Raw genomic sequence first — 13,935 nt, forward strand, 5'->3', positions numbered from 1 at the left:
TTTCAAAGCGAAAGAAACTTTTAATCTGAAAGAGACCGAATTACCTTTAACTAGCAAATTTTAATGCCCCTCCTATCAGCAGAAATTGTGGGCTCATAGAAAGAGTAAATCAGTAATAAAAACCAAAGAATCCAAATTTTCTTAAAATACCTGAGTTTGTTAATGTACATGTGATTGGGCCCTCTCATTGGAATGCTGATTTTATCTGAATTCATTGAGTGCCACTTCATTAGGTATTTTAAAAACGTTTTATGTGTTTATTATGTATGTTGCATCCAGTGGTATAATTGCTGAATACGTAACTAGAGAAATCCAGGGAGTTACTCCCTGACATGCACTGTAACAGTTAAAGCAGATAACAGACAGCTGCAGGCTGTGTTAGAATACAAGATTATCATTTGGTATTTACTACAATTGCAAAATCAACTTGTTAAGGAAAGACAACTAGACTCCAAATATCTTGATGTTTACATGTTCGATGGCCATAATATAAATTTAAATTGGGGAGTATGACATACAAAATAATTATTAGTTTAAATGTCATTAAGTTATTGCTTGTCCCAAAGAGAAAAAGAGTTGCAAAACATAGCCGAATGTGTGTTTCTGTCATAGCAGGCAATTGCCTCCCATTCCTTCTCCTCAGTACACAATAAGATAAACATCTAAAAGCCTTGGTTTTAGATTTGGACTCAACAGTTTGCTATACTTCCGCCCAAAGCCATTAATGAATGTCTTCCTATGTAAGTGCGCGTGAGTGTGTGTGCGTGCTCTGGTCTGCTTAAGACTTAAGCTTTGGGATAAAGAGCGACTGTGTCGTAGCCCTCCGGGGGCCTCGTGCGGGCTCTTGCATGAGTTTCGCAGTACAGCTCCCCCTCCACGAAGAAGTAGCCCTTTTGCTTGAGGTTGAGGTTGCAGTCAGCGCACACAAAGCACTCCGGATGCCGGTACTTATCCCGCGCCTTCACGACGGGCCCGCTGTGGAGAAAAAGGAGATCAGGTGAAAAATACAAAGCCCGAACCCTGATACAAAGGTGAAAACACCACAGGTAGGCAGGTGGTATCTGCTTCACACTCGAGAAACTATAGACTCCAGCTGTGAAAAGGGGCATAGCAGTGAAATTGATGTAATTGTCAGGGAAATCCAAGATGACCATAATAAACCATCACGTGTTTCTCCCTGATGTGAATATTTTTCAAACAGACCCAATCCACACCTGGCCTTGAGTCCCTCAGCACATCCACTAGGGGTCCTGAGACCAAGACAGTGCCCCAGGTCCACTGTCTCCTCTGAAGGGAGGTGGGGCACTGAGTCTGAGTAGGGGCCAGGAGCCCCCCGGAGGCTGAGAGCAGCGCACACAGGGCCCAAGGTAGGTGGTTCCCAGGCCAGCTGTACCAAAAATCAATAATAAAATAACCTGGAATCATCAGGCTCATACATGCCAAACATGGAAATAAAATTGGCTTTATTTACAAACTGAAAAAAAAATTATAGGTTCTTGGTTCGTGATCTTTCCTCATTGTTTCTTTGAAAGAAAAAGACGTGATACAGATTGACAAACACCTCTGCAAAGAATTCTGATTTTGACCAAGGTTGTTGTCTACACAAGTAAATGTCCCTCTGATTGCTTTCTATGTTGGTGGCCCAGCCTTTCTTTTCTGTGGAGCACAGAGAAAACAGATCGAAAAGCGAAGGTGGTTCTTACACAGTGGGTGAACTTGCCTCGCCTGTCGGAACAGTTTGCTACAATTTAGGAGCAATAATTGCTTTTAGTAACATTACAGACTGTCCCGTTTTAGGAGGTCCTCTCTGTTCCTGAGCTCCCTATCCTGCTTGTTTCTGTCCCACATTCCCGGCTTTGCTCTGACCGGGCTTATCTCCCACTGCCCTCCTAGGATGTATCCTGGATATTGGACGGATGGTGGCTCCGTGTGTGAGCTAATGGTAGAGGAACAGAATAAAAGGGTGGGAGAAGTGGCCACATGAGACATTTACGATGGAGATTGAAATGGTCTAGTTCACTTGAAAATTTGAATTAGTTGTGACTATTCAAACATAATGGCCCTTGAATGGAAGGGGACTGTAATTTTAAAAATTATGTTTTAATGTTTGTGCAACTTAAGAAACTGAATAAAGATAATATGTTTTAATTAACAGCCTGATACCTCCCCTCCGAACCCCCCAATTTGTTTCCCTGGGTTTATACAGACTAGACCTTAACAAAAGCGGGGCTTTGGGAAGGGAAGTTGTGATTCTTGGAAGTGGTTTTTAAAATATACTTCTGGGTATTTTTTTTTCATGAGAATAATCTGAAATTATAAGTCAAGATTGCTGACTCACATTATATGCCAATTTTAGGGTATGTCTAAGGAATTCTGGTCAAAATATGATAAATGTTGTGAGCGTTATATTTTAAGTCATTGAATAGAAATGTGGAACTGCTACCAAGATTTATAGGGAATTCTTGGGTTAAAAATGAAACTTACACAATGCCACTCCCACACTTGTCACAGAGTGGCATCTTCTGTGTGCTGCCAGCACCACCGTGGACTTTCGTAACTGGAGCTCTCACACTCCGAGTTCCAGCAGGACGGTCATCTGAAAAACAAAGTGTTTCCATTTATGGCAAAGGAACAGCTGGCTGCAGTTTGTGCTTTGCTTCTATTTTAAGATGTGCACTTTAACCCAAGGAATTCTTAAGTTGCACCCGTAGTCTCATTTCAAAAGGAGTAGGACTGGTTCAAGCATAACTGGCTCTGAAATAGGGCCTTACAAAACAAAATTAGTTAAAACAATTCTGTTGTTGTAGGGAGCTGTTACAAAATGCTCAATGGAGCAGAGAACATTTTGCGTTTTTTTTCACTGTGGCAAAATATACATAATATAAAATTGACCATCTTAACCGGTTTTAGTGTGTGATTCAGTGGCACTAAGTACATTCGTAATGTTGTAAAATTATCGCTTATATCCATTTCCAGAACTTTTTCATGGTCCCAAACAGCAACTCTGTACCCGTTAAACAATAACTCCCCATCACCTCCATCTCCCAGACTATGCTAATCTTTACTGTACTTTCTGTCTCTATGACTTGCCTACTCTAGGTGCCTCATATAAATGGAATTATATAATATTTCTCTTTTTTGTGTCTGGCTTATTTCACTTGGTATGATGTTTTCTTTTAAAGGTTCATCCATGTTGCAGCATATGTCAGAATTTTATTTCTTTTTAAGGCTTCGTAATGTTCCATTGTATGCATAAACTACATTTTCTTTATCCATTCATCTATCAATAGACGTTTGGGTTGTTTCTACCTTTTGGCAATTGTGAATAATGCTGCTGTGAACATTGGTGTACAAGTACCTTTTGAGTCCCTGCTTTCATTTCTGTTGGGGATCTAGCTAGGAGTGGGAGAGCTGGATCGTACGGCAGTTCTACGTTTAACTTTTTGAGGAGCCACCACAGTGGTCGCACCATTTTACATTCCCATCAGCAATGCACAAGAGTTCTCATTTCTCCACATCCTTACCAACACTTGCTATTTTCCATTTAGTTTTTATAATAGCCATCCTAAGGGGGGCATTTGCATTTTTGTGCAACGTTTAAAAAGGACAGTCTGTGTCTTTGGGGGGTGGAAAAACATCGGTAAGAGTACGAGCCCTGAAGACAGCAGGAGTTGGCTGGGGACTCAGTTCTGCTTCTTACTTGCTTTGTGTGACTTTGTACAAATCTACCCTCTTTATGCCTCAGTTTCTCATCTGTTAAGTAGGGAAAATAACAGCACCTACCTCACAGAGTTATTGTGAGGATTAAATGACCATGTATGAAAAGTACATAGCAGAGAATTTGAAACATAGTGAAGGTTCCTTAAATCGTTGTTCTAAATTTTGATGACTTTGTTTGATGTTCCTTATATGGTTATTCTAAATTTTGATGACTCTGGAGTGTGGACAAGGCTGAGAAAATTTGCAATATCTACTTAAAGCTCTATTTTAAAATTTATAAGCTGAGCTAGCCCTTGACTACTGTGGATGGAATTTGTCTTTGGTGCTTTTTTACCATCAAGTTGGTGGCTACTTAGACACATACTAGAAGTTCCTTTTCTAAACCAGGCACCACTCAAATCCTTCTGGGCAAAGATTCATTTGATTTCTGAATAAAATCAATATTTAGACTTTCATTCCCAGTATGTTGGCTGTCCTTCCCCCCCGCCCCCCCCCCACATACCCCCCCAGCCACCAGCAGTAGAGGCTGCTCACCGGGGCCATCATTAACTAGTTCCTGGAGAACTCTGAAGGAGCCTGACTGGCGAGGCGGAGTAGGTTCGTCTCGATTGTCGTGGAGCATCCGGTACACATCTGACTGGGGGGGCACTGAGGCTGTGGGTTCACTGAAACAATACGGTACGTAAAGCAGCATCAGGAGCATTGTGAGGCAATAGACGTGTAAGAAGCCACAAGACATCAATAAACAGTAATTACTATATTTGCAGTAACTCCTGGGCAGAGATTTAGTATCTTCAAGTTAATCTCTATTATAGTTTAAAAGACAAAGTTTATTCACATGGGTTGCCTTAAAAATGTCATTAATTAACCTAGAGGTCATGTCAGCACATCTCCATTTCACAAAATACTTCGGAGGGCAACTAAAATGTGACTGTTAGGAAATGGTAATTTTAAAAAAAGATTTGTCTGATGGATATATAATTATAGATAGGAACAAAATTAATTTTCTCAGAAAAAAAGACAACATACACATTATAGAAACTGCAGGAGTGAGCCCAATTTGATTATTCTTGGTCATAAAGTCATTAAATTCAGATTCATTTCAGATATTAAACTAAAAATATATGGTTTAATTTTGTTTTAAGATGAATTTGCTTTAACTCCTGGAAACAACAAAGGTATTTTGCTTGTAGATTAAAGAAGTTCAAATCGTCAGTGTTCAAAAGCATAAATGCAGAAACTTTTACATATATATCAGTTATATTGACTACATTACATTTTCTAAGTAGCCACATTTTAATTGATTTACAACAATAGCTTTATTTTAATAAACTTTCTATGAATATATTCATGATGAGCAATTGGAAAATGCCACAATAAAACTACATATCAGGCACTAAATGCTTTATTATTTTATGCCATTCAATTGCATTATCTAGACAAGGTAGTTGCTATCTGCATGTATTTGCATACCTATATCATTTTTAGAAATAATCATCTTATATATCTGAATTTCCTTGCAGAATGGCTTTGAGATACATTATATTATTATCATATTGTATTCATCCCAAGAGATAGCTTTGGACTATTGTTACATAGCATTCTTAAGCATTACACTACTTTAATTTATAAAAAGTGGTCTGTAATATTGAAAAACTAATGATTTTATCTCACAGTAAATCTTTTTAATTGAAGAAACTTGATGACAAAAGTACTTTGAACAAATATTCATAATAAAGAAGAAAGTCAAAACAGAGACCATTGGAAATTAAATATCTATATTATTACTAGTTTGAGGTATTCTCTTATTCATGGCAAAAATTTTATTTGGAGAAATAATTACCTCTCCACGAGATGCCATTAGAAGAGAGAAATATCATCCTTTAAAAAACCCTCTGGATCTTCCATCCCTTCCCAATTTTTGACCCCCAAAAGAGAAACATAGTGTACTAGATTATTAATCACTTTTGAGAAGTATCATACTAGACATTTATAAAGCACATTGTAGCTTTCAAAGTACATATATATTTGATCCTTCCATGATTTCAGTTTATTAAAATTGGTCATACAAAGCTCTAGTTAGTTTATTCTTCAAATCACCTTTATCATTAAGCCTAGATATTTGCAATAAATCCTTAGCATTTTTTTCTTTAAAGCTTCTCACATAGCTTTCTTTCAATTAAGACAGTGTTAAAAGACACCAGTAAAGTTGACATTGCCCATGTGTTTAGTTAATATTCTCATTGTTCAAAAAGACTCATATTACCTCATTGAGGGTGTTTCCCCTAGAGCTGTTGAAACCTGACCCTGAAGTGTTTCCATAATATTGTCATCTGAGTACAACTGCATAGGTGTATTAAACTGAGCATGTACAATCTTCACACCAGGAAGTTCCATTTCCAAAGGAATGTTAGGGGCCATCTTAGCAGCAACTTTCAAGTCACCTGGGCAAATAGTACTAACAGTACTGACAGAAGAAGGGGTGCTACGTCCACTGCTACCGTCAATACCGGACGGAGTACTGCATCCACTGTGTTAATGACCACGTTACACAGAGATGACATAGAAAAACCAGACAGGAGAACACAGAGAACAAGTACAGAGAGGTTAAAAGAAGTTGAAGACAAAAAGTAAGAGGTGAATTAAATCAAATTAAAACAAAATGTTTCTGGCTATGATTTGTTTTAAAAATGGAATGCATTTAAAAATTCATGATTGGAAAACTTGAACAAAATGAAAAGGTACAGGTGATGTTGCATTTTTTGGCTCTGTTCTCCTAGGCCATGTGTAAGTTGAAGGTTGCACATAAACAAGGTGCATAAAAAGTAGAAAAGATATGAATCTACTCATTTTTAAAAAATAGGCCAGATAAATTTAAACTTGACAACATCACAGACAAATGGTGCAGGGAAATTACATGGCTGGGCATCCATTTACATTTCTGAGGTGCGATATTTAAAATTAAAATATCAGTGAATGATTCTTCACAAATAGGAACTGAAGATCCAGTCAAATATTTAGGCTAAACATTTCAAAATAAGTATGTTTCAGAAGTGCTGTTCAGCTTTAATTTAATAGTAATTGGCAACTTGTAGGTTATGTGATAAAGATTATGTTTTAAGGCCATTTTGTAAAAGTTTTATTGTTACTATTTTAACTTTTTCTATTTTCATTCTTTAATTTTATGAGGAGTACACTTTAAAAAATTGTTTGGTGATTTAATACAGGCTCCAGAACAGCCAACAAATGCTTGTCACCTTGAAATTAATGATTAAAGAGCAAATAAGGTGATCTTGGATTCTTTGGAGGCTACCTAGGGGTAAGATATATTTCTTTTATACATAGCTATTTCATGTAAAAATTTGAAAGCACACATATTTTCATGCATGTTTATCATTTCCTTTTGCAGACAAGTTGAAGGGACTTCTTATTGAAACATCAGAAAGGCCAGTCATGCAAGAACAGCTAGGGAGGGCTCATGCTCTCTATGAAGCTAGATAGGAGGTTGGTCACAACTGACATGCCACGGACTAAAAAGTCATTTTTCTACATGCGTTTTAAGTACAGCATGAGAAATGCATTTTATAAGAAAATGGAATATACTCAGATTTTTTTTTAAAGCATAGTCGTTTAAGACGAAGCCAAAAGAAATGTTAGTATTAATGTAAACTTCGGTCATGCCTGCAGATTAGTGTTGCTGTTAACTCAGTTCAGAGAACAATTTGTATGGTGTGTTTATCTCAAGTCAGTATTCTCTTAGGACTCAAATATGGTCCATATCTGTATTTACTCTCTGCTAACGTTGGCCCCACACAGAGAGCACAAAACAAAAGGAGTTGGGGACTGATAACTTTATCAGTGTCGCAGCCTGATTAGTCTGGACAACTCATGTTACTAAATGGATTAAAAATATTTTTTTGTCTTGTGTTATCCAGTTCAGTTACCTGCACAGCCTAAATTAGTTGGGTAAATAAAGACTTGCTCCTTCACTTCTTGGCTCTTGAGAACTTGTTTAAAACGCAATCTGTGAATTGGTCGATCGCATATCACAATGTTAAGTGGCTTATTCACCATTTTCATAGGCTCAGCTCTACAGTGGCTCCCGAAATTGACTTCAGTTGGTAGAAGAATAGAAGTAAAATTTTAGTTGTGTTGCAGTTGAGTCAGGACAATATTGATTTGATCTAAGTATAATGAAGCCTATTAAATTATAATTTAGAGATTTGAATCACTGAGTTAAATCTTGGGAGACCTGGGCTTAGAATAGTGAACCTTTTCAACAAGCATTTATGACTTCTCTGACCTGACTGTGTCTCAAGCATAGTACTAGACAGTGGACAGATAAATTATGATCAGTTTAGAACTTATAGAGATACCTTATTTTATAGTTGTGATTAGTAATCTTTGTCTGTTGTTAATGTTCTTGTATACACACAGGCCTGTGTGTGTATATAACTTTATTTAAACAAAGATTATGTCTTCTGTTTCCTAGTTTATCATTCTATTTAGGGGCCTGTGTCTATTAAATAGATAGGAAATAAACTCTAAGCGAGCAAGAATTACTTGTTAATAAATTTCTGGGACTATTTTAAAAGATCTCTTGAACTGATGCTTTAAATAAAATAGTTTTTATGGATTCCAGTCACTATGAATATCATCATGGGTCACCCTGACCTAGTCCTGTGACTTGGAAAGGTAGGTACTAATGAAATTTCTTGACATTGACTTGGTGACTTGGCAAGACCACCTACCTGTAAGGTTGATGATATATACTCAGTTACTTCACTCTTAGATCATTAGAGAAAGAATTAATTTTCCTGGTATGTGTGCAGACTCTTTGGGACATGCTTCTGGAAGCAACTTGTCCAAAACCATTCACAGGATTGTATTTTATCATTTGATTCTCTAAAATATCTTTTTTATATTTTTAATGATAGCTTCATGATAAAAATTTACATTTGTATATGAAAATACTGGCTTTTTAATATGCTTTGATTATGATGAAATCATTAAAAGAACCATAACTAGAAATGAGACTCTAGGGAGATTAACATATTATCAATTTAGCATCTCCAATTTACTTCTGATTAAAAAGTTGGTCATTAATGGTGTAGTTATAGCTTGGTATGTAGTCACTCAAAATTCCACCTTGATGAAGAATTATTTGGTGAGAACAAGAAATTCAGAAGCTAGAGCAGATAGTGAAGAGCCACAGGAAGAAAAGAAGGATAGTAGAGGTATTTTTACAATTCTTTAAGATTTGCGCACTGGTACCTGTTTTTTAAGCAAATCTCTCATCCCTATTTCTCCTCTTCCCTCTTCCAAATTCAGCTATATTAAAAGGCACCTTATGATGACAAAATTATGAATGGCTTGTCATTATCACCATATTTAAATTAAAATGAAAATATAAAAGAAAGCCATTATGTACCTGAATCTCTGACTTTTCCTGAATTTTTATAAAATTAAATGTTATTGGTCTTTAGCAAAGGCAAGGTATATGTTATTCTAATGTATCATTTTATTCAAGCCTCCTGAAGTCCTGCAGTTAGTGAACTTAAGTTATGCTAACTTCAAAAGAATGCAAATTAACTGTGCTTCTTTAGGAAGACGTATATATATTTATTCAATAGTAAAATAGCATTTTAACTTTTAATCTGGTGTTATGTTATTAGGAGTAGGGCTGGGAAGCTATTGAATGTAGAGAAATAGGGAAAAGATGGAGAGGAAAATAGAATGGGAAAAAATGAACTAACAAAGAGAAGTAAAAAAGTGTTGTGCACAGTTGCAAATATGAGGGAGGGGTAATAGCTCCTGGTTATCCTTGCTGCTCAGGAAATATTATTAGGTATTCTTTGAATTTTGTTCCTTTATCTAATGAACATTTATTGAGTTCCTTTATCTAATGAACATTTATTTTGTTCCTTTATCTAATGAACATTTATTACTCTGTTCCAGCTGCATTTCTAGGTGGTGGGAATATAATTACATGCTTGCATTCTAGTGGGGGAAGATCTATTCTGTAGTAACTGCCTTTTAGCATCTTTCTCCTGTTCTTTCACTCCACTGCTTCTTTCTGAGTCTGACATCACAAAATTGTCTGGCTTATTTTGAGGTAATCCTCTGGTCCCAACTCCAGCTTATGAAAGGTCTGCACATAGACATCATATATCAAGTGATGACTGACCATCCACAGCAGGCGTCCTAACCTCAGATGTCTCCAGGGGCCGCACTTGTACGAAAATGGGCCAGGTATCATACATTTAGGAGTGATGGGCATTTATTTGGACAAGCTGGAGAGTAGGTGTTCCATCTTAAAAGAACTTACTTAGGTTCATTTTTGTTAAACAACCAGAAGGTTAAATAAAACATTGTCTGTGAATGAATCTACCTATGGCCCACTAGTTTGGGACACCTGATGTAGATCATTATTCAATGTTCCTAACCTGTTAGGATCAATGTAGCCTAACTACCAACTTCCTTCCTCTTGGCTGACTGATGAAGCGGAGGTCAGAAGAATGAGTTTGAGGTTTCCTGAAGTCACTATTTCCTGGCAATACAGGGCTTTAATTTCTTCTCCTGTAGGTTGGAGTTTAATTTCTAGAGAAGATATTTGAAAAGGACCATCTGAAGATGATCTGTTTCTCTGAAGGAGGGACAGCAATGAAGGGCCTGCCCATTATCATTTCAATGTGTACACAGTTATTCATGAGAGTAACCGACCTATCTCTCTCCCTCCCAACTCTGTTTTTATTTTCCCCTAGAGGAAAAGTTCCTTTTCAAGTAGCCTCTCTTCAGTTGCAAGTATCCACAAGAATGTAAATTGATTTTTGTGTAAGAGCTAGAACGGTTGGGATTACATAATGAGCTCTGAGGATGCACTAAAAAACAAGTGCTGAGGCCAGATGACCAGAGTCTGTCCAACCTATAAAGCTATACCAGTGTCCCCACGTTTGCCCCATCTGCTTCCTTACTCCTGATGGGGTGCTGCTTTCCATTTCTGTTCCTGCTGGCCGGGCCTTCCTGAACTGGGATAGGGTACAAATGCCTGCCTCAGAGGTCGCTGTGTTCTGGATAGGATCCTCAGGGGTATTAGTTATAAATATTTGTGCTGATTGCATAACATCTCAAGCTCTATTATCTTGTCGATGTTTACTTTCAGAAATGAAGGTTAGTTGGCTCTCTTCTCTTCTAAGTGAGTTTGTTCCTTTTGCTGTTGAAATAAGCTTCAAAATGAGAAAAGTCACTCCAAACATCTAAAAGTTACTTTTCTTGGTGATTAGCAAGGATTTATTAAAGAAGCATGCACTCCAAACTTCACAATCTCAAAGCTTATGACCTGCTTCGGCCTGGGATTACGAAAGGTTTGGGCCGAATATTGTGCTTGTGTTCAAAGTAGTTCACATCCTGTAAAAACAAAGGGTTAAAAAGTTCCTCAGTGGAACACTAGTATATATCTTCAGATAAAATTAAATGAACAATAGTCGTGCAGAGCAGATTATTTACCACCAAATATTGACATGACTAAGAAGGGTGATGATGGAAACGGGGCAATTTCTTCTTTTTAACCATCTATGCACTGAATGTTCAGGAACTGGCGGATCGGACTCCAGAACATTAGAACCATGTTCTAGATGCTTGTCTTTAAAATAACACTCTGATCGTGCCTTCGGGAAAGTAAAAATAAAACAGCAAGAGCTGGACTTTTGGAAGGAAAAGACACCGTACTATCACTGTTAAGAACATGGTGGCCAGAGACTGAGTCCGATACTTACTTTTGAGGTGAACTAGGAATGAGACCCCGCAGCTGTCCATGAAGCGCATCTTGTATATTGCTAGTTGAATAGAGCCCAATGGGTGAGTTATAGGAAGCGCTCACTACCTGTCTTTTGTCATCAATGTTTGCTGCTGCAACAAAAGGCTGGGCCTTTCTGTTGTGCGCGGTACCAATGGGTTTGAACTCCTGTACAATGGCAGACAAAATACACAGAGCCACAGAATGCACGACAAAGCCGTTAATGAGCAAACCAACAGCATTGTATTGTTAATCAAGGCTTCTTTACCCACTACGGGATTAATGGCAAGGCTAAAGGAGGAGTTAGGTATAAACCTTTCTACATTTTTCATGAAATTTACATGTGCTATATTCATTCGCCAGCTGTTAAGGTGCAAAGGAATTGACCTTAGTTAAAATATTATAAAATAATTCAAACACTGTATCTTTTGTCTGCCCCCTGCTGACTTCTATGATTATAGCTTTTTAAAAGAGTCTCCTATGACTCATTTGAATACAGAAATTTTATGTCAGAAATGAAATTTAGGGCTTAGAAAAATTATTCTAGTTAACATTTTCTCAAGTAGAACTTACGTATGCTTTCTTTTCTATTAATATTTTTATAAAATTTCCCTCATTTTAGGAAATGGAGAAATAAAATAGAAAGGGAATGAGCTTTTGTAAATAACTATACTGAATCATTTTAACTAATTCAAGTAAATGTTGTTTTTTCTTCATACCTACAACAAAGAGCAAAATTCTTAATTTGAATTAAGTTATAACCTTAAGTTTAGAAAAATAACAAGAATTAAAAGACTTTTTCCTTATGAAAGCAGAAATAAAATTTATAGAAATGACCCCTTTTTCATTATGATGATTGCATGTTTTGTATTTAAAGAACTATTCATGTTTACTCGAGTCTCAGAAAGGCTAAGGTTAGTAATGCAGAGATAGCTAATGTACATGATTCATACAAGGATTTTCGCTTTACTGCTTGAGAAAGAGGATCAAACAGAGTCCTAAACTCTGAGCTCAAAATATGCCTGAATGATCCGAACCTCTATATTATTATTTTTTAATGTCGAACTCACATTTTTCAATTTTTATATAGATTTATAATTTTATAAACTTGTTAAAATTTTTTTCTTCTAAGCAACTGCAGAAAACCAAAAGAGAATGTTAAAATACACATGAGCTGATTCTCTTCCCAAACCTTTTCATTCGGCAGACTTAGTAAGATAAATCTTTACAACAACATTTTCACTTGCACAGTCACATCGACTTCAGTTACTTTTATGAATGTGTTACCAGTGTTTCACACAGATTTCAAGTAGTACAAACATTTATGATTATTGAGGTGTTACTGGAAAGAGACTGTTTTTATTTAAAAAAAATAATGAGATCTTGTAATATTCTTGTTTGTCTCATTTTTTTTTCCTTCTTGTCATTAAGATGACTAAATTGTGGGATGGTGCTTTTTTTGTTAGAAAAGAGACTATCTCCCCTTTTTAGTGGTGGAACTAGACAGAGTTTTACATAGAGAATCTTATGCCTGAGGACACCAGCAACTTCCTGTAGGGACCCAAGCAGCATAATGCTTTGTTTTGGTTCTCCTGAGCAGGCAATCACCACACATATTCCTTATATCCCCATCTAGGTCTATTGGCAAAGCCCACTAAAAAAAAAAAAGTTATGACAAAGCAAATGAGGTGGAGTGTCAAATGACTCTGACTCCAGCTGCCCCAAATCTCATGGTACCTGAAAATCTGTGACATGGTCCTCTTATCAGCCTTGGATAGCATATTTTAACACCCTTTTGAACTTGACAAGAAGGTTTGAGTTGAATACAATAGCCTGTGGTACTATAGTGTGATTTGAGTTGACTACCAGCTTAACGATTCCATTTTTTTTCCTTCAGAATAATGGCTCACTGCTTAGGAGTTGGTTGGGTGACAATATAGTTGCTGCGTTTAGATAGCAGAATGTCTGAAACAACCAGATGTGGCTTCAGAAAAATGCTGAATTCCAGAACATGTGAAAATGGCGTAGTCATACATTTATATAGTGGTCCAATCTGATTGTTTTGGCTAATTTAAAAATGAATTTGGTTAGGCTGTGTTTTATGATTAACCATTAGGATTAGACATTATTATGGCATGAAATTGTGAATTGGTAATAATTGTAAGTTAAGACAATGGCCATGATTCAAGCCTTTCTTACACTTTTTTGATATGAAAGAAGACAGAAAGTTAATTGCCTAATCTAGTTTTGGTGGGTTATAAATCTCAGGCTAATTAAAAGAGTAAATTAGACAGGACTGAAGGACTCAAACTATATGGAACTTATTTTTATTTTTATTTTTTTTTAGAATAAAGTATGACATACCTTAAAGATATATATTGGTAAATAGAATTGAAATTACAAAAATTAGTTAATACAAT

At 36.5% G+C, this 13,935-nt stretch overlaps 1 protein-coding gene across 2 annotated transcripts in view; it reads right to left on the bottom strand.

Moving 5' to 3' along the window:
* The window catches only part of PDLIM3 (PDZ and LIM domain 3), a 29,794-nt gene continuing 15,859 nt past the window's right edge, over positions 1-13,935 (bottom strand). The window contains exons 4-8 of one of the 2 annotated variants that reach the window (XM_039882684.1): positions 11,496-11,683; positions 5,987-6,250; positions 4,255-4,385; positions 2,485-2,596; positions 1-975 (exon numbers count right to left, since the gene is read on the bottom strand). In XM_039882684.1, coding sequence (XP_039738618.1) covers positions 786-975; positions 2,485-2,596; positions 4,255-4,385; positions 5,987-6,250; positions 11,496-11,683 — 885 coding nt within the window. In that variant the 3' untranslated portion in view covers positions 1-785. The remainder of the gene's footprint in view (positions 976-2,484; positions 2,597-4,254; positions 4,386-5,986; positions 6,251-11,495; positions 11,684-13,935) is intronic. The other variant, XM_039882683.1, reaches the window with a different exon arrangement.

The sequence above is a fragment of the Pteropus medius genome, unplaced genomic scaffold, assembly GCF_902729225.1.
Source record: "Pteropus medius unplaced genomic scaffold, Ma_sr-lr_union100, whole genome shotgun sequence".
NCBI classification, from domain to species: domain Eukaryota; kingdom Metazoa; phylum Chordata; class Mammalia; order Chiroptera; family Pteropodidae; genus Pteropus; species Pteropus medius.